This window comes from Ranitomeya variabilis, chromosome 6, assembly GCF_051348905.1.
Source record: "Ranitomeya variabilis isolate aRanVar5 chromosome 6, aRanVar5.hap1, whole genome shotgun sequence".
NCBI lineage: Eukaryota > Metazoa > Chordata > Amphibia > Anura > Dendrobatidae > Ranitomeya > Ranitomeya variabilis.
The window spans coordinates 542,577,468-542,598,235 of NC_135237.1; the positions used below are offsets into that span (position 1 = coordinate 542,577,468).

Genomic DNA, 20,768 nt, shown 5'->3' on the forward strand with positions numbered 1-20,768 from the left:
TCAGTTTTAACATTTAGTGATGAAAAAAAGCCAGCAAGTGTGGGATTGCATTTTTTTGCAATTTCACCGCACTTGGATTTTTTTTCCCGTTTTCCAGAACACGACATGGTAAAACCAATGATGTCGTTCAAAAGTACAACTCGTCCCACAACAAACAAGCCCTCACATGGCCAAATTGACAGAAAAGTAAAAACAAGTTATGGCTCTGGGAAGAAGGGGAACAAATAACGAAAATGGTCCAGGGGTTAAGGGGTTAATTAACCAAAAGCTTGTAAATGTATAAAGTAATGAACTGGGCTATGACTCGGCCTCCCCAGGTCCAGTGCTGCCTCTCTGTCACCGCTCCTGTCTTTGTTGATTGTCTGCAGCGGTTACATAATGTTATCAGCAAATGTGACTTCTGCAGCCAATTTTGTCACTTGTCTTATTTTTGTATCAGACACCGCAAAATACTAATTGAGAGTCACACATAATATATACAGATGTTTCCGGGGATAAACGAACATTCATACACTAATTATACAGCACAGCCATGCCGTGCAAGATGGGGCAGATCTATATAACCTGCCAGCGACAGCTAAGGAGAGTACAGAATACACAGAAGACCCCCCCATATACTGACACCAGACCCCATAAATACACACAGACCCTTAAATAAAATCAGTTTACCCAGACCCTCGAAACTAATAAAGACCCCTAAATTGGTCATTTTATTATCATCACACGTCACATCTGATATTACTTATTATAGTATTATATTCCCAGCAGTCACCACTTACCCCGTATATAATACTGTTATTAATTACCACAATAAAACATTATGTTCACATTATATTACCCAGAATTCTCCTTTTTTGACCATCGCAAATGTTAGGAGACATGACATAAGCCCCGCCCATTTACATGAGGCCACACCCTCAAACTTCCAACACCTACTGTGTTTCCATGAATAATAAAAGCTGCGCTCTGATTGGTTGATATGAAGCTCCGCCCCCACCGCCTTTCCACAGCTCTGTGCACATTTGTGAGTATGATGTCACAGAATAGAATCATGTGACTATTATGACATCATGGGACTATATAAGGAGCTGCTGAGCGGAATCTCACTGAGGGTTGTGTTTGGAGTTGGTTGGAGTAGGAGAGTTATTAAGAGAGAGAGATTTTGTGTTATTTGGAGTTTTGTTCGGTGAAGATGGCTAAATTCTGCAGGAGTTTTAGAGATGTAAGCAACAAATGAGGGGACATCACTGCTGGGGGTCAATGTTATAGCGGCTGAAGATGGTCCTGATGATATGATGGCGCCGCTTATCATCACCGCTTCTCCCAGCTGCTTTACTACAAAGTATCTGCTCCAGGAGAAGCCGGGTATAGGGGGTCAAGGCTATAAGTCACTGCTGGGCCCCGGTATCTGAATAGGGGCCACAGAAGAGAACACTAGTAATACACCCCTGGAGCCTGAGGGAGCTTATACATGAAGACTCCCAATATTATAAATGGCTCCTGGAGTGTGGGACCCAAGGGCTTGAGGGATGCCACGTTAGAAGACCTGAGTATTATACATGGTTGTTGGGCCCCTGGTACAGCTGTTACATAGGGCCCCAGCTGTTTCTCCTCTGAGCTTCAGACTAACATTGTGTTCTCCATTTACAGATTCTGTTCCTGAACTGCATGAGAAGATCGAGGTAAGTAATGGCGTCTTCTTCATGTCACACAAGTCGTCTCCATGTTCTCTACACACAAGGGGCCCAATTCATCCAGACCAGCGTTGTGTATGATAATAATAGTCACATTATTCACATTTTTATTATTTTTTTCAATGGTTAATTACATTTTATATTATATATTATATTATCTTCTATATTTTTTACCAGCCTCTCATTTCCCCCTTTCATTCATTGTCAGACATTTTCCATAAGATCAGATCTCCCTGTCCGGTAATTGCTGCTGCAGAACTTTCATCTTCTTCCATTTCTGATCATTATGTAGTACAATAACAAATTGTATTGTGGTACTGTGTTAGCCAGAAAAATTGATGTGAATACTTTTCTGCCCAATGATGACAGAAGTATTCTAGGAGTGATACCTTTATTGGCCAGAAACCAGAAAATATTATGTTTGCAGCTTTCAGAGCACTGTGGCTCCTTCTTCAGGCAAGATTACAAATAGATTAATAAGAAAAAAGCATAACATTTAGAGAATACTACAGCAGGACATTTGTTCAGGGGGGTGGGAGGTGTGATGCCTCCTAAAGATAAGCCAAGGAAATCAAATTAAGCATTTTCTTAAGGTACCTTCACACTAAACGATATCGCTAGCGATCCGTGACGTTGCAGCGTCCTGGCTAGCGATATCGTTTAGTTTGACAGGCAGCAGCGATCAGGATCCTGCTGTGATGTCGCTGGTCGTTGAACAAAGTTCAGAACTTTATTTGGTCGTCAGACCGGCGTTTATCGTCGTGACACCAAAAGCAACGATTCCAGCGATGTTTTACACTGGTAACCAGGGTAAACATCGGGTTACTGAGCGCAGGGCCGCGCTTAGTAACCCGATGTTTACCCTGGTTACCAGCGTAAAATGTAAAAAAAACAAACAGTACATACTCACCTTCGCATCCCCCGCCGTCCGCTTCCCACACTGACTGAGCGCCGTAAAGTGAAAGTGAAAGCACAGCACAGCGGTGACGTCACCGCTGTGCTGTTAGGGCCGGCGCTCAGTCAGTGCAGGAAGCGGACGCCGAGGGACGCGAATGTAAGTATGTACTGTTTGTTTTTTTTACATTTTACGCTGGTAACCAGGGTAAACATCGGGTTACTAAGCGCGGCCCTGCGCTTAGCAACCCGATGTTTACCCTGGTTACCCGGGGACCTCAGCATCGTTGGTCGGTAGAGAGCGGTCTGTGTGACAGCTCTCCAGCGACCAAACAGCGACGCTGCAGCGATCGGCATCGTTGTCGCTATCGCTGCAGCGTCGCTTAATGTGAAGGTACCTTTACAAATGGAGAGGCAGTGGGAATGATGTTCTTAGTTATCTGGAGTCCGTCTGGTGGAGGTGTGACTTGTATCCATGTAGTGACTCATAAATTGAGTCCTAGTGTCAAAGAATTGAACATCTTCATTAGTTTGAATTCTCTAATTTTTCTTTCCCTGTGGTCCTTAAAATGACCTTTTAGTATTAAGACTTTTAAATCTGTCATACTGTGTCCAGGTCCAGAGAAATGTTTTCCCACCGGTGTGTCCATTTCATTCCTGATTGTGTCTCTGTGTAGATTCATCCTAGTTTGTAGTTTTTGCCTGGTTTCCCCAATATAGATACCTCCAGGGCACCTTCTGCATTGTTTCATGTACACCAGGTTGGAGGATGTACATGAAAAAGAACCCCATGACCTTATAGTCCTGATTTGTGTTTGGTACATGGACTATATCTGTTGGTAATATGTGAGTACAAGTTTAGCATTTTTTATTGTTACAGGGGAATGTGCCAGTTACTGATGGTGATGAGAGGACACTTCTGACAAGGTGATTCCGTAAGTTAGGGGGCTGTTTGTAGGAGAGAAGTGGTAGTTCTGGGAATATGTCTTTCAATTTGTGGTCTCTGTGGAATATGGGTTGGAGATCAGCACCAATTTTCCTTAGGATGCTCATGTGGGGGTTGAATGTGACCACAAGAGGTTCTTTGTTGTTATCCTCTCTGTTTGTAATCCAGGAGGCTGCTTCTTGGGATCCTTGTAGCCCTGTGGATCTGTTCATCTATTACCAGTGGATGGTATCTTTGTTGTAGGAATGTGTTCCTCAGTGATAGCAGCTGTAGTTCCCTGTCTTTACTGTCTGAACAATGTACCTCAGAGCCTGACTGTAGATGATGGATTTTTTTTTGTGTGTCTTGGATGAAAGCTGTTCCATCTAAGATAAGCCGGACGTCCAGTGGGCTTATGGTAAATTGATGTTTGTATGGCGTTGTCCTTGATGTGTATGGTCATGTCCAGAAAATATATTTGGGTCTTTGAAAAGTTGAGGGTGAGTCTGATGGTTGGGTGGAACTTGTTGAAGTTATTGTGGAAGGTGAGTAGATCACCTTTTGAGCCTGTCCATATTATTAGCAGATCATCAATGTAGCGGAAGTATGCAAAAGGTTTAAAAGAGCAAGATGACAAAAATTCCTCCTCCAGTTTCACGATAAATAAGTTAGCATATTACATATTAATACCACAATATCCAGACTCATAGCGTGACCTGTGTGAATCACTTGGCCACTACGTATAACTCCATAACTAACCTACAAAACACTGGAGAATAATAGGAGTTTAATTTAAAAATGACAAAAAACTTTATTATCACAATACAAAAAGTTAAAAAACACACACATCAGTAAAAGATGTGTTATATGTAAGACACCAAAAAATTGTGGCACTCGGTACAGATTATACATTAAATCATTTAAGAAGTCCAGTAACTGGTGAGAAAAATCCTCTCCTTTATGTTATCCCATAACATGCCCCTATATACAGTTTATCAAAGCCATTTCAATTATTGAAAATCCATAATGGCCGCCTGAGGCAATGTTCCCGTATGCATACACCAGCATCTTAAGGCATTAAACCATACTAAATACGCCAAGTATGGAGAACATAAAGGGGGAAAAAGATCTCACCAAGTGCTGAAGTGCCCACCGAACACACCCCGACTCGCGATTAAGCTGCTGTCCAACCCCTGACGAAGGCACCACTGGGTGGGCGCATCACAGAGGAACTCCTACTGTACATCAAGTACTGTATTTTACAGTTTTACCCATAACTTTTTGGAGGGCGGAGGAAGTGGAGTGGGGTCTTAATAGAAAGGGTCCCTGCTGCTGGAGGTCAGTGGCAGCAGCAGGAGTGGGGCGATGCTGTGGGTCCCAGTGTGGGAGGAGGGGGCATCCAGGCGGTGCAAGGCTGCAGTCCCCAGTCTGAGAGGAGGGGGCATCCAGGTTGTGAGAGGCTACGGGCCCCGGTCTGGGAGGGGGCGTCCAGTGGCCTTGCGAGGCTGCGGGACCCTGTTTGGGAGGAGGGGGCATCTAGGCGGTACAAGGCTGCTGACCCCGGTCTGGGAGGAGGGGACCTCCAGGCGGTGCAAAGCTGCGGGCCCTGGAATCTGATAACATGTCAACGGCGGTGAGCAGAGTCCCGTTTTACATTGATTTACTTGCGTTGCCAGGAAAATAGCTGCCAGAGGCTTCGGGCGGACATTTCACCGAACTGCACAGCGGGCCCCACCTGGACACTCCCAGCTCCCACACCAGAGCCTGCAGCATTGCCCTACTCCTGATGCCACAACTGCCTCCTTAAGCAGCGACTCTGCCTCCTGTGACCCCGCGCTACTGCAGCCATTCCCCCGGTAAGCTATCTTTATATTATAAGACTTAACTCCATTTTCCTCCCAAATAGTTTTGGGAAAAAGTGCGTCTTATAATCCATAAAGTACATTATGTATTTAATTACACTTTGACTCCCTTTATGAGATTATGCTGACTATTACCTATGTCCTATATAGGATTACACCCACTTGATCCCTGTGATCTACATGTGACTTCACTTACCTAGTGTTAGGGCTAGCGGAACGCACCGAGTATAGGTAGGAAGCAACAAGGTGCGTTTCCAGCCCGGGGTCCACCGTGCAGAGATATCTGCTGCAAAGTAATGACGGATAAACTCTGAGCTCACACGTGGGTTAAGCTTCACCCCGTGTGAACTGAAAGCGATCGCTGTTGCCGCACAGAGTCGCGCTGTACACAAAAACTATAGCCCTAACTAGAGTTGTGCTTGCAAGCAAGCCAACGGCTAATTGCCCCCACTGACGCTAACTGTCTGCCTGAGTGTACAGTCCCAGCGCTACAGTCCCACACCACATGTATAAAGAGTGGTATAGTATCCACTGGCCTAAGCCATACACATTTGAAACGTTTTATAGTTGCAGCTCTTCAGGACCTTCCTGGAGAACCAATAGGAGCTGCTACAGGGCCTGCGCATGTGACCCCCGACCTCCAATGAGAGGTCCTCCCGTGGCCATGCTCAGTGTGTGCAAAGCAGGACTTAGTCCCAGAAAAGCCTGCTCGCCGCTGACCAGTGCTGGCTACAAGGGCAGAGCCTGGAAAGGCAGCAGTAACCCTTTGTACAGTATCAGGCTGAGCGAGACGCTGGGACCAACGTCTCCGCTGAGCAGGCTCCACTGCGGCTCATGTAGAATGGGAGACTGCAGTAGACATGGTTCGAGATTCCCCCTGTGCAGCGGCGGGAACTCGACACCTAACATTACCCCCCCTCCTCCTTGGGCCTCTCTATGCTCAAAGGCTGCAAAGAGCAGCGGAGCCCGAATGTGCTCCACAGGTTCCCAGGTTTTGTCCTCTGGGCCGTGACCCTTCCAGTCCACCAGATAGTATTTTTTGCCACGTACCACCTTGCACCCCAAGATCGAGTTCACCTCGTACTCATCCGTGGACGAACCCAATGTCCCGGCAGATTACTCGGAAAACCAGAACATATAGACGGGCTTTAAGAGCAATACATGGAAAGTGTAGGTGATACATAGGCGCAGAGGAATAGCCAAATGGTAGACTACAGGGTTAACCTGTTCCAGAACCTTGAAAGGGCCTATGTATGGAGGCGCAAACTTAGTGGACTCAACTCGGAGCCTGATGTTACGGGCGGAGAGCCACACTAAGTCGCCAGGAGCAAAGGTCAGAGCGGGGCGCCGGTGTGCATCGGCAGAAACCTCATTCTCTCCTTGGAGGCCCAGATGGCATCCTGTGTGTGGTCCCAAATGTCACGTGCCTTCACCACCCAGTCTGCCTCCCTAGAATCAGTGGATGACACGGGCATGGGCACAGGGACACGCGGATGCTGGCTATAATTAAGGAGAAATGGAGTCTGTCCGGTGGAGTCAGCTACGGAGTTGTTCAAAGCAAATTCCGCCCAAGGTAGCAGAGATGCCCAGTCATCCTGCCTAGCAGAGACAAAATGTCGCAAATATGTCACCAGAGTCTGGTTGGCCCTCTCTACCAACCCATTCATCTCGGGATGATATGCAGAAGAGAGATTCAGTTCTATGCTGAGTAAACTACAGAGCTCTCTCCAAAACTGAGACGCAAGTGCAGCGCCCCAGAGTCCTGGTCGTTGCAGTACTGTGGCTCCGCCCTTATGGGGAGCTATGGTGCGTCTGATGGCACTGAAGGAGTTCATCTGATCAGGTATCACAGACACCAAAACATTTCACAGCCGGGCCTCCGGGGGGAGCTAAGGGTGCTATTCATTAGGCCACTCCCCACCATAGTGGGTAAACTGGGGGTCAGGCAGGAAGTTAGATCAGAAGCTGACTGGGTTGGAACCAGGCAACACCTTGTGGCAGAGGGTGTTGCGGGGGGAAGATACAGTAGGGTCTCTGTCAGGGGTGGGATCCTGACAGAGGCTTGGCAACTTGAACGAATGTAACGGGACCGTGCCTGCTCAGGATAGCGGCGGTGCCCAAGAAAGGATCAGAAGCGAGATAGATTGTGCTGAGTGAGAAACGAGATCATAGCAATAGGAGAATACCAGTAGGAGTCGTGCTGTAAGACCAAAGCAACATCCTACTGAGGCGCATAACCGGTGGCCGGAACGCCGAGGGAGTATTATAATATCCAGCTTCAAGCAATACTCTAAACAGCGGCAGGACAGTCAGTCTAAGGCGGGCTGTCTAACTTAAATCACCTATGCAGTCTTGGGGGGCAACTTGTGGAGAGGGGCGACTCTAGGGTCCCGGAAGAGCTCCGAGCCTACCCGTCAAACGGGTGCCGTCCCAACCAGAACATCAGGGAGGGACGGAGGATTAGCAGAACATCATCTAATCGAGTTGTGAGGGAACTTAAGAAACAGACACAACAGTTGTGGGGTACTTTCCGTAAGCACAGCAGGGAAGGACCACAACACCTAGCGCTAGGGGGAAGGCGCAGATTTCCACCTGTGAAGAGAACTCTGGAGGTGCCATTGGACCGGCCGGACTTGCGCAGCCTGGTGAACCGTATTCCGGACTGAGGACCCAGAGATCTCCAGTAAAGAGACTGCAACCTGGTGTCCTCGTTATTTACCGCGACCTGCACCCCACAACTGCACCGCTACAGTCACTACCATCATCCATCATATCTACCACTGACTGTGCGCCCCTCGGCAGGGTCACGGATCGGGCCTAGCCACCGTGACAACCCTAGAGCAGAGACTCAGAGGCCCGGTACCGGGTACCCCTCGGCCCTGCGGCGGTGGGGGCGCTACAAACTTGGCGTCACGAACAGGATCTACTTAAGCCTGAAGAATCAGGTCATGTGTGCCTTGGAACTGTGATTTATCGTGCTTGGACTGTACTTTATTGCAAAGACTGTGGATTGTCACTTGCCGCCAAAAGTTTGCGCCAAAACCGCCGCCATTACAGCGCTAAGGAGAGCGCAGGAGAAGAAGAAGGGCATGGAAGTGGGCGTGAACAAGCTGAAGAGCGCGAAAGACAATGGCCGCCCAGTCTAAATATTTCGGCCCCTTGAGGACGTGTCCGTCAGCAGCCGAGATCCGCCTCCTGATTCTCAATGGTGGGCGGAGACAGAGAAAACGAAACCGCCCACGGAGGAGAGAGCGGGAAAAGGACCAGGAAGAAGAATTCAGCGACATAGAGGACGCCATGGCCAGCCGCCCGGAGCCGGAGCGTGGGGTCGGAGCCGAGGACTCCCCCAGCTACCCGGAGAGGCATCGCAGCCAGACCTCCATAGTTGACGCTGACCTCCTGCAGACCGGAGCGGACGAGCTGATCCACCAACTCTCGCAGACGCAGCTGAGCACTGAGGCCGGGTGGAAGAAGACCATCATCGGGAGCCTCACCAGACATCAGTCGGCAGCCTCGTCTGGTCCGGAGCAAGAAAGAAGTTCCAGCGCTCCGAAGCCAGAAAGCAAGGCCCTGCCGGAAAGCGAGATGCTGCGAGCAGAGATGACCACGTCGCAGCACGAGGCCCTGCAGCCAGCATTCCAGACCCCAGCGGAGGCAGAGCCGACCGGCACCGGAGGGACCGCATCTGAAGCAGGTATGAAGGACGACCCTGCCCTGATGACTGACATCACTCCCGCGACTGCTAGTGCCACAGCCGCTGACTCCGTTCCAGTGACTGATCTTGCAGCAGCCGCTACCTCTGCTGCAGCAAATGCCCATACTCAAGCTGCGCAGACCTCCATAGCTGCGCATGATTTAACCATACATGAAAGACGGATTAACGGCGTGTGTCCAGCACTGGGTGTAGCCCTGGACCTCACTTTTCCCAGGCCAGGAAGGGTTAAGTGCCAGGTTCAGCCCTGGAAGCCGTCCAACTAAACCTCGGAAACCTGAACATGTAAATAGTTAACTGTTTGTTTCCCTGCTTTTGCTGCTTTAAACCCGACTAGGGTTATTCTTAAAGGGATCCCTTTGTTTACCCGGGATCCCTATTGCCTTTTATTTTTGCTTTTGTTTTCCTTTTTGCTTTTTGTTCACCCATGTTGAAAAGAACTGCTGAATCATGAACAGTGCATGATACAAACTGCTTGTAAATAGTTTGCACCTTATTAAAGGCGTTCCCTACTGGTTTTACTTCAAAAAGGACTCTTTGTGAAGATACCACACTGGAACCTTTGCTGAGTACGGACTGGTAGCTTGAGAAGATATGCTACCTCATAGAGACTTGGTCCCCTCTTAAAGGGGATGTTCATGTGTTGCACTTAAGAGAGTAATATTGCTTTAAGATTGAGAGATAGCAATAATGTTTTGATAAAGAGAAAGCAATGATAATGTTTGCGAGAAAAAGTTATATGTATCCAACTAGTTAATTGTAAAGAAATGCTGATGATGTTCCCGGAAAGAAAGAGAAAGCTAGAAGAAGGATGCGGTGGGCCCGTAGGGGTAGACGAAGTGTCCAGCGTGCATGTTATTGAGAAAGATAATGAGAAGGCTTAATGTTCAATAGAAAATGTTTTGATAATGTTGATAGATAGTTAGGATAGAAGGTAAACCCTGAGTCCTCATAGGAGTCATGTAGAGATGGCTCAGTGCTCTTAAACTGAAAGTAATGTTATGATCTATACTGTGTATAGTAGTAGAAAAGGCAGTAGGCCCGGGCTGAACGGGGCGGTCCTGTAACAGAAAGGAGAGGCAGTAGGTCTGGTGCCGTTGGGACAGGCGGTCCTGTAGATTTAAAGAAGGAGAATGAAAAAGTTAAATTACCTTATAATGTGATTATAGGAAGGTCTTTAGTGGATTTAGAGTGTATGTCCTTAAAGGCAATGTTAAATTATTGTTCAACAATTTTGCACTAAGTAGATTACCCAGTTGGGTAAGAAGAGTTATTTATAGCATGTTGCTATGATATTTAACCATGTTTGTAACGTTCAAGTGTCCTTACCTCCCATAAAGGGAAGCCTGTTCAAGTATACTTATTGTTATTGCACTCAACAAAACTGTATGTCTTTTTGCTAACTTGTATTGTTGTTTTCTTCCCAGTCCCGGAGTACTGTGTTTAACCAGGGGGGAGTGCAGCGCCCCAGAGTCCTGGTCGTTGCAGTACTGTGGCTCCGCCCTTATGGGGAGCTATGGTGCGTCTGATGGCACTGAAGGAGTTCATCTGATCAGGTATCACAGACACCAATACATTTCACAGCCGGGCCTCCGGGGGGAGCTAAGGGTGCTATTCATTAGGCCACTCCCCACCATAGTGGGTAAACTGGGGGTCAGGCAGGAAGTTAGATCAGAAGCTGACTGGGTTGGAACCAGGCAACACCTTGTGGCAGAGGGTGTTGCGGGGGGAAGATACAGTAGGGTCTCTGTCAGGGGTGGGATCCTGACAGAGGCTTGGCAACTTGAACGAACGTAACGGGACCGTGCCTGCTCAGGATAGCGGCGGTGCCCAAGAAAGGATCAGAAGCGAGATAGATTGTGCTGAGTGAGAAACGAGATCATAGCAATAGGAGAATACCAGTAGGAGTCGTGCTGTAAGACCAAAGCAACATCCTACTGAGGCGCATAACCGGTGGCCGGAACGCCGAGGGAGTATTATAATATCCAGCTTCAAGCAATACTCTAAACAGCGGCAGGACAGTCAGTCTAAGGCGGGCTGTCTAACTTAAATCACCTATGCAGTCTTGGGGGGCAACTTGTGGAGAGGGGCGACTCTAGGGTCCCGGAAGAGCTCCGAGCCTACCCGTCAAACGGGTGCCGTCCCAACCAGAACATCAGGGAGGGACGGAGGATTAGCAGAACATCATCTAATCGAGTTGTGAGGGAACTTAAGAAACAGACACAACAGTTGTGGGGTACTTTCCGTAAGCACAGCAGGGAAGGACCACAACACCTAGCGCTAGGGGGAAGGCGCAGATTTCCACCTGTGAAGAGAACTCTGGAGGTGCCATTGGACCGGCCGGACTTGCGCAGCCTGGTGAACCGTATTCAGGACTGAGGACCCAGAGATCTCCAGTAAAGAGGTAAAGAGACTGCAACCTGGTGTCCTCGTTATTTACCGCGACCTGCACCCCACAACTGCACCGCTACAGTCACTACCATCATCCATCATATCTACCACTGACTGTGCGCCCCTCGGCAGGGTCACGGATCGGGCCTAGCCACCGTGACAACCCTAGAGCAGAGACTCAGAGGCCCGGTACTGGGTACCCCTCAGCCCTGCGGCGGTGGGGGCGCTACACAAACTGGGGACCCCGGTCACTGACAATTTTGTCAGGCATGCCATGTAGACGGAAAATATGTTTTATGAACAAGGCCCGTGCAGAAGGTAACCGTGGAAGCGGCACCAAGTGCACCATTTTAAAGAAATGATCGGTCACTACCAAGATAACGGTGCAGCTGCAAGACTTGGGTAAGCCCACCACAAAGTCCATCCCGACCATCTCCCAAGGCCTGTCTGCCACCGGCAGGGGGTAAAGTAGCCCAGCAGGCCGTTGCCGAGGAGACAGATTCTTGGCGCAGGAGTCACACGCCCGAATATAGTTCCTGATGTCACGGCCATATACGGCCACCAGTACGTTAAAAGCTCAGATGTCCTCTTGGTCCCAAAATGTCCACCCACCCTGGATGAGTGAGCCCAAGAGAGAACCTCTGGTCTCAAATTAGATGGAACGAAAGTCTTGCCTGGGGGCACAGACTCTATCGAAACCAGAGCCACAGTTCTCAGGCTCTTCGAAGAGACAATAAGCCGAGGCTCTTCCTCCTCCTCCTCCTCCTCAGATGACACTACGGAGCAGGACAGGGTGTCGGCACGAATGTTCTTCTCCCTGGAGAGAAAATGGAGGGTGAAATGGAACCGGTAGAACAGGGACCATCTGGCCTGGCGAGAATTTAGCTGCTGGGCTGTCTGTAAGTAGACCAAATTTTTGTGGTCAGTAAAAACTTGGAAGGGAAAACGAGCTCCCTCCAGGAGGTGTCTCCACTCTGAGAAAGCCAACTTCATAGCTAGCAACTCCCTGTCCCCGATGGAATGATTCCTCTCCGCAGGTGAAAAGGTCTTGGAAAAGAAGAAGTAAGGATGCTTCCGACCTTGAGCATCCTTTTGGAAGAGGACTGCTCCAGCACCAAGGGATGAGGCATCCACCTCCATTTTAAACAGCTTATCTACATCGGGGTGATGTAGAATGGGAGTGCTGGCGAAGTGTGACTTAATACAGAGAAAGGCCTTGGATACCTCCTCCGACCACAATTTGGGATTTGCTCCTTTCTTGGTGAGGGCAACAAAGGGAGCTACCAAAGTTGAGAAGTGGGGAATGAACTGGCGATAGTAATTAATGAACCCCATAAAGCGCTGCACCGCTTTAAGAGAATGGGGTTCCTGCCAGTCCATCACAGCCTGTAGCTTGGCAGGATCCATAGCCAATCCCTGGGCAGAGATGACATAGCCAAGGAAAGGCAAGGACTCCTGCTCAAACACACACTTCTCCAACTTGGCGTAGAGGGAGTTTGCCCGTAAGAGGTCGAAGACTTTGCAAACATCTCTCCAGTGGGAGTCAATATCTGGAGAGTAGATGAGAATATCATCCAGATAGACTACGACCGAGGTGGTGAGCATATCCCGGAAGAGGTCGTTCACAAAGTCTTGGAAAACGGCTGGGGCATTACAGAGCCCGAAGGGAATCACCAGATCTTCATAGTGCCCATTCCTGGAGTTAAATGCCATCTTCCATTTGTCCCCCGCACGGATGCGAATCAGGTTGTAAGCACCCCGCAGATCTAATTTAGTAAATACTCTTGCTCCCAGTAGCCTATCAGAGAGCTCAGATATCAGGGGTAGTGGGTACTTATTCTTAACGGTGATGGCGTTAAGATCCCTGTAGTCTATGCATGGACGTAGTTCCCCACTCTTCTTCTGCACGAAGAAGAACCCAGCCCCTGCAGGTGACACTGACTTCCTAATTAATCCTCTTGCCAGATTCTCTCAGATGTACTGGGACATTGCCTCCGTCTCCGGAAGAGATAACGCATAGACTCGACCCCGGGGAGGCTCAGTACCAGGCAAGAGGTCAATAGGACAGTCATAGGGGCAGTGAGGTGGAAGGGTCTCCGCAGCCCTTTTGGAGAACACGTCCACATAGGGCCAATAGTGCTTGGGGAGAGAGGAGAGATCTGTGGGTACCTCAGTTGTAGCAACCTGAACGCACTCCCTCTGACATCTACCCTCACAGGATTTACTCCATCCCAGAATTCTCCCAGAGGACCACTCTATATGAGGAGAGTGGTAGCATAGCCATGGTATCCCCAACAGGACCTCATCAATTCCCTCGGGAATGACTAATAGGGAAATAATCTCCTGATGAGATGTAAACATGGAAAGGGTAAATGGAATGGTTTGGTGAGTAATCTGTGAGGGTTGTGTCGACCCATTTACCACTCGAGCGGTCACTGGTTTGGCGAGCATCACCAGGGGTATTGCGTGTCGTTGGGCGAAAGCAGATGACATAAAATTGCCCTCCGCCCCGGAGTCCACGCAAAGCTCTACCATAAGAGTGGATGGGCCTATGGTAATTGTCCCCTTGAAGGACAATTTGGAGGAAAACGTCGCCACTAGACGCTGACGTTTTCCAGACCACTGAGAACACCCGGAGGCAAGGTGTCCTGACTGCCGGCAAACCTGACAGACCTTAAGTGCACGAGCGGTCCGGGACTTAGACCCCGCTCGTGACACCTCCATGGCCTCATGTGACTCGGACGCCTGGACCGGAGATTCCTGAGGTTTGGCGAAGGTGGGAGCCAGCCAAAACCTCTGCCTACACTGGGCTCGCTCCCACCTTCGCTTGTTAAAACGAAGGTCGATGTGAGTTGATACAGCTATGAGCTCCTCCAGTGTGGTAGGAATCTTCTTAGTGGCCAAAGCGTCGTTCACATGGTTAGCCAGCCCCCTCCAAAATACTGGGATGAGGGCTTTATCTGGCCACTCCAGCTCAGATGCCAAAGTCCGGAAGTGGACGGCAAAATGGCTGACCATGGACGTAGCCTGAGTCAATGCCAGCAGTTGGAGCGCTGTTTCATGGGTGACTTGAGGTCCTAAAAAGACCTTTTTCAGAGTGCTCAAAAACCGAGGAGCACTCTGCACCACATGATCGTCGCGCTCCCACAGCGGCGTAGCCCACTCCAACACCCTGTCCGACAGAAGAGAAATAATGAATCCCACCTTTGCCCGCTCTGTGGGAAAACGTGCAGCCAGGAGCTCGAGGTGAATACCGCACTGGCTCAAGAAACCCCTACAGGACTTACTGTCACCAGAGTATTTCTCTGGCAGCGGGAGGTGGGATAAGGTCAGAACAGGGGTGGCAGTGGTTAAAGTTGCTGCAGCCACGCTAGCAGCCTGAACAGCTGTTGTGGTAACATCCACCGCTGAGGTTGCACGCTCGAGAGCCGCCAACCTGCCCTCCAGCAGCTGGATGTACCCCTGCAATCGCTGTTCGTCCGCCATTACTTAGCCAGACCCTGGCGCTAGTACACTGTTAGGGCTAGCGGAACGCACCGAGTATAGGTAGGAAGCAACAAGGTGCGTTCGCAGCCCGGGGTCCACCGTGCAGAGATATCTGCTGCAAAGTAATGACGGATAAACTCTGAGCTTACCCGTGGGTTAAGCTTCACCCCGTGTGAACTGAAAGCGATCTCTGTCGCTGCACAGATTCGCGCTGTACACAAAAAGTATAGCCCTAACTAGGGTTGTGCTTGCAAGCAAGCCAACGGCTAACTGCCTGCCTGAGTGTACAGTCCCAGCGCTACAGTCTCACACCACATTTATAAAGAGTGGTATAGTATCCACTGGACTAAGCCATACACATTTGATACTAGCGCATGGCCGTGCGGCCATGCAAATGTTTTATAGTTGCAGCTCTTCAGGACCTTCCTGGAGAACCAATAGGAACTGCTACAGGGCCTGAGCGTGTGACCCCCGACCTCCAATGAGATGTCGTCCCATGGGCATGCTCAGTGTGTGCAAAGCAGGACTTAGTCCCAGAAAAGCCCGCTCGCCGCTGACCAGTGCTGGCTACAAAAGCAGAGCCTGGAAAGGCAACAGTAACCCTTTGCACAGTATCAGGCTGAGCGAGATGCTGGGACCGATATCTCCGCTGAGCAGGCTCCACTGCGGCTGATGTAGAATGGGAGACCGCAGCAGATATGGTTCGAGATTCCCCCTGTGCAGCGGCGGGAACACGACACCTAACACCTAGGTTTATATTTCCTGTTACCTGGATCATTTATATGGGATGTCACGCACCTGGTTTTACACCCACTTGTTAAGCCCATCATTGACATGTGAATACACTTATCTGAGTGCTCAATCCCCCATTTCACATTGTAGTCAGTCATCTTCTTTGTTGCAATTTGTGTCCATATACATCTACTATATACCATGTTAGTTATAGCATAAAGAAGAATATAGATCTACCGCCGACACAATTCTCAGAACTAATCCTTCAGAACTAATGAAGGGAGTCGTCCACTCTGGACATAGGACATACAAGGGAACAATATATTTCTACATTTATGTCTGAGATGTTCTGTTATGTCTTTCATAGTGATGAAAAAGAAGTGGAAGAGATTAGAGTGGAGGAAGGAGGAGAAGTAAAGGAAGAACAGAAGGAGGAGGAGAAAGCAGAGGAGACCACTGTGGTGATGTAAGTAGAGGTAGAAGGAGCTGATTACAGACATAACATCAGACACGTCTGCTCTCTACAGGTCGAGGGACAGGACGTCTTTCTCCACATCTCACCAGCTGTAGAGAGACACCCACACTGGGGGGCTTCATGTGTTCAGCAGATAATACTGTACATGGACACTGAGAATGGTTGTGGACATGAATTAGGAGCCCCCATTATCTGACATGGTCACGGGGTGCAGGAAGAGACTCCAGCGATCTAATGTGACAGCAGCAGAGACTCCATATTCCAGATATGAGGAGACAGAGATCGCGTCTCCTCATCTTCCTCTGAGGATCCTTTAGGGATGTCGACAGATACAGTAGGAAGAGGATTATTATTATTAGGGACAGACAGTGATTTTTTTGGGTGATAACACTGACGTTATATGGGGTCCCTACAGGATGATCCTCCACTTATAATGGATAAAACTGGAGACCACTATGTGGCGGATTATTATGGAGGTCATGGGGCTATAAATCTTTGCTCCCACCATTCTAATCTAATGGGATGTTTTCTATTCTGTGTTTCAGTGAGGACGCGGAGAAAGTAAAGAAAGCAAAAGAAGCCGCCAAGTATGAGTAAGTGTCCGCAGAGAATGGCTGCCAGTCATAATTGGGGACATCACATCTCATTGTCTTTGTTTTTCTCTCTCTGGATTTTTTAGAGCTGATAAAGCCTGGTACATCTGGCTGGCGAACAACATGTGAGTGATAGAAGATCTTATTACTACAGATATGTCTTTCTATGGGGTCTGCTCATCTCCAGGAGTCTTTATCACCTCTTGTAAATCACAGGGAGTAGGCAGAGTTGTCACAGTGTTAGAGCTTGGGGGGGACACAGGACGGTAACCAGCTGTATGGGGGGCGGTGGGGTCTATACATATCGTGCTGCAGAGATTGGAGCTGCTTCTCCTTCCCATCCTTCATACCCTGATCCTAGTGATCAGCTGAGGAAGGAAAGAAACCGAACAGCTGTAAGTACATAGTCACATGATAGCTCCGAGTAAAGGCCCCGCACACATTAAGCCCCCAAACCATTATTAGGCTGACAGCGATCTCTCCCGACTCCCCCATACACAGGACGCTCAGATCGGCCCAGCACCCCTGTGTTCTCTATGACAGAGCCTCTGCCAGACTCCTCTGGGAATCCAACAGGCCGGATCCTTCTCTCCCGACTTCACACATAACTATAGGGCCCTGGGATGGAGTTTACATGGGGACACAGGAGCTTTACGCTCGGACTTTAGTGATAATAATCTGGATATTCCCAACATTGTTTTGTATTTCTTCAGTAAATAGAGAATTTCTTTGTAGCTAATGGCTTCTATTTCCCTCCAGCTCCAGAGAAGAAACACCACCGCCACCATCAAGGTAAATACACGGCCGACCCTGACGAGTGAGGCCATTCTGCTCTTATATATTGTCCCCTGTACAGTCTTAGTGGGGGGGTCAGGACCCTCTTTTTCCAGAAATGGTTGTGGTGAGGGGTGTATGTATTTGGTTAAGGGATACGTTCCGTAATACTGGCCATGTGGAGGGCGGCTCAGCCTCACCTGGTTTTTAACACTGGTAATGCTGGGAAATGTAGAATCACTGCCCCCAATAATGGGAGGAGCTTAGAAGTTGGGGTCACCCTCATATTCACCCCAAAGTCAGATGTGGTGGCTGCAATGGGGAAAATTAAGTGATTATTTCCATAGGTCATTGTGTCATTAGGAGACGTTTCTGTTCTCAGCTAAATCCCGTTTCTTTCTTTTTAGCTTCCTGTCCACCTTCTGCTGCTGCTGCCGCCCTACCCGGAAGTAAAATGTAAGTATACAAGACTCTGGCACAAGGGGGCGCTCTACTCCTTACATTCATCCCTGTACAGAGTATAAACTATACAATGTGCTGCTTGATATTTGCTCACTTTCATCCTCAGGATCAGAACCCACTGATCATAGAGTGCTGGGACTTTCAGTATCAGTCACTGGTGGGCGTATCAGTCACTGGTAGGAATATCAGTCACTGGGGGGCGTATCAGTCACTGGTGGGCGTATCAGTCACTGGTGGGCGTATCAGTCACTGGGGGGCGTATCAGTCACTGGTGGGCGTATCAGTCACTGGTGGGCGTATCAGTCACTCGTGAGAGTATCAGTCACTGGTGGGCGTATCAGTCACTCGTGAGAGTATCAGTCACTGGTGGGCGTATCAGTCACTGGGGGCATATCAGTCACTGGTGGGCGTATCAGTCACTGGGGGCATATCAGTCACTGGTGGGCGTATCAGTCACTGGGGGCGTATCAGTCACTCGTGGGAGTATCAGTCTCTGGTAGGAATTTCAGTCACTCGTGGGCATATCAGTCACTAGTGGGCGTATCAGTCACTGGTAGGAATATCAGTCACTGGCGGGCGTATCAGTCACTGGGGGCATATCAGTCACTCGTGGGAGTATCAGTCTCTGGTAGGAATATCAGTCACTGGTGGGCGTATCAGTCACTGGTGGGCGTATCAGTCACTGGTGGGCGTATCAGTCACTGGGGGGCGTATCAGTCACTGGCGGGCGTATCAGTCACTGGGGGCATATCAGTCACTCGTGGGAGTATCAGTCTCTGGTAGGAATATCAGTCACTGGTGGGCGTATCAGTCACTGGTGGGCGTATCAGTCACTGGTGGGCGTATCAGTCACTGGGGGGCGTATCAGTCACTGGGGGGTGTATCAGTCACTGGGGGCATATCAGTCACTAGTGGGCGTTTAAGTCACTGGTAGGCGTGTCAGTCACTGGTGGGTGTATCAGTTACTGGCGGGCGTATCAGTCACTGGTAGGTGTATCAGTCACTGGTGGGCGTATCAGTCACTAGTGGGCGTATCAGTTACTAGCCATCCTTTGCTCATCTCCACTTTTTCTCGCTTGAGCTGCCCCTACTTCTTGATTGATGATGGATACGTCTCTGTACAGTACATTTTTCAGGTGGTTAATCCAGGCAGGTTAGATGACACTGTGTAACAAATCTTCTTCTCTCTTTCAGGGCCGTGTCTGCAAGCGAAAATAAAGTTAATATTCCGGTTGGTTCCTAGTCAGTTTGCCTGCTAGTGACCTGTTTGTTTTGGTTTCTCCCGTTATTGACCCGGCTCGTATAACATCCTATCTGATCTCTCCACTCCTGACCTCGGCTACGCATTCTGATGCTGTGCTGCCTGCCCCGACCTCGGACCGTCTGACCACGTCTTTGTCTTCGCCCTCCTGTACCTCGTACATGTTTTTAACCGCTTTACCCCCAAGGGTGGTTTGCACGTTAATGACCGGGCCAATTTTTACATTTCTGACCACTGTCCCTTTATGAGGTTATAACTCTGGAACACTTCAACGGATCCCAGTGATTCTGACATTGTTTTCTCGAGACATATTGTACTTCAAGATAGTGGTAAAATTTCTTTGATATTACCTGCGTTTATTTGTGAAAAAAACTGGAAATTTGGCAAAAATTTTGAAAATTTCACAATTTTCCAACTTTGAATTTTTATGCCCTTAAATCACAGAGATATGTCACACAAAATACTTAATAAGTAACATTTCCCACATGTCTACTTTACATCAGCACAATTTTGGAAACAAAATTTTTTTTGTTAGGGAGTTATAAGGGTTAAAGGTTGACCAGCAATTCCTCATTTTTACAACACCATTTTTTTTAGGGACCACGTCACATTTGAAGTGATTTTAAGGGGTGTATATAATAGAAAATACACAAGTGTGACACCATTCTAAAAACTGCACCCCTCAAGATGCTCAAAACCACCTTCAAGAAGTTTATTAACGCTTCAGGTGTTTCACAGGAATTTTTGGAATGTTTAAAAAAAAAAATGAACATTTAATTTTTTTTCACAAAAAAATTAATTCAGCTCCAATTTGTTTTATTTTACCAAGGATAACAGGAGAAAATGGACCCCAAAAGTTGTTGTACAATTTGTCCTGAGTGCCCGGATACCCCATATGTGGGGGTAAATGTTGTGAACTCTGTTCTTGGGCTCCCTCTTGTGGTCACAAGTGGTACTGAGTGAGTGCTGTCTTTGGGCTCCCTCTGGTGGCTCTTTTTATCATTCTGCGGGTCTGTGGCTGGGATCAGCTGTCTCGTCATCTGCTAGTTGGTTCCCTATTTAGCTCACCTGGACTTTCAGTTGTTGCCTGCTGTCAATGTATTCAGTGCTATTCTGATTTCCCCTGACTACATTCGTTACCAGTCTCTCCAAGAGAAGCTAAGTTTCTGTTTGTTCAATTTTTTGCTCATCTGTGTTTAATTTGTTTCTTGTTTATGATGAGTTCTGTCCAGCTTGCTAATATGTGATTTCCTCGCTTGCTGGTAGCTCTAGAGAGCTGAGTTTCTCCCCTCACACCGTTAGTTGGTGCGGGGGTTCTTGAACTCTCAGCGTGGATATTTTGAATAGGGTTTTTTACTGACCGCACAGTTTCCTATCTATCTTCTGCTATCTAGTGATTAGCGGGCCTCATTTGCTAAATCTGTTTCATTTCTACGTTTGTATTTTCCCCTTAACTCACCGTTATTATTTGTGGGGGGCTTTCTATATCTTTGGGGTATTTTCTCTG

The 20,768-nt window shown here is 48.5% G+C and overlaps 1 protein-coding gene across 2 annotated transcripts; it reads left to right on the forward strand.

Moving 5' to 3' along the window:
• Positions 1–1,082: 1,082 nt before the first annotated feature.
• LOC143781583 (uncharacterized) lies at positions 1,083–19,246 on the forward strand. Of its 2 annotated transcripts, XM_077268239.1 has the most exons (9): positions 1,083–1,222; positions 1,651–1,682; positions 5,190–5,369; positions 16,064–16,162; positions 16,717–16,764; positions 16,851–16,889; positions 17,524–17,556; positions 17,946–17,994; positions 19,195–19,246. In XM_077268239.1, exons 1-8 carry the CDS (start codon positions 1,193–1,195, stop codon positions 17,989–17,991), a joined length of 507 nt encoding a protein of 168 aa, XP_077124354.1. In that variant the 5' UTR covers positions 1,083–1,192; the 3' UTR covers positions 17,992–17,994; positions 19,195–19,246. The 2 variants fall into 2 exon arrangements, with proteins under 2 accessions (XP_077124354.1, XP_077124355.1); XM_077268240.1 differs by lacking the exon at positions 5,190–5,369.
• Positions 19,247–20,768: the final 1,522 nt, after the last annotated feature.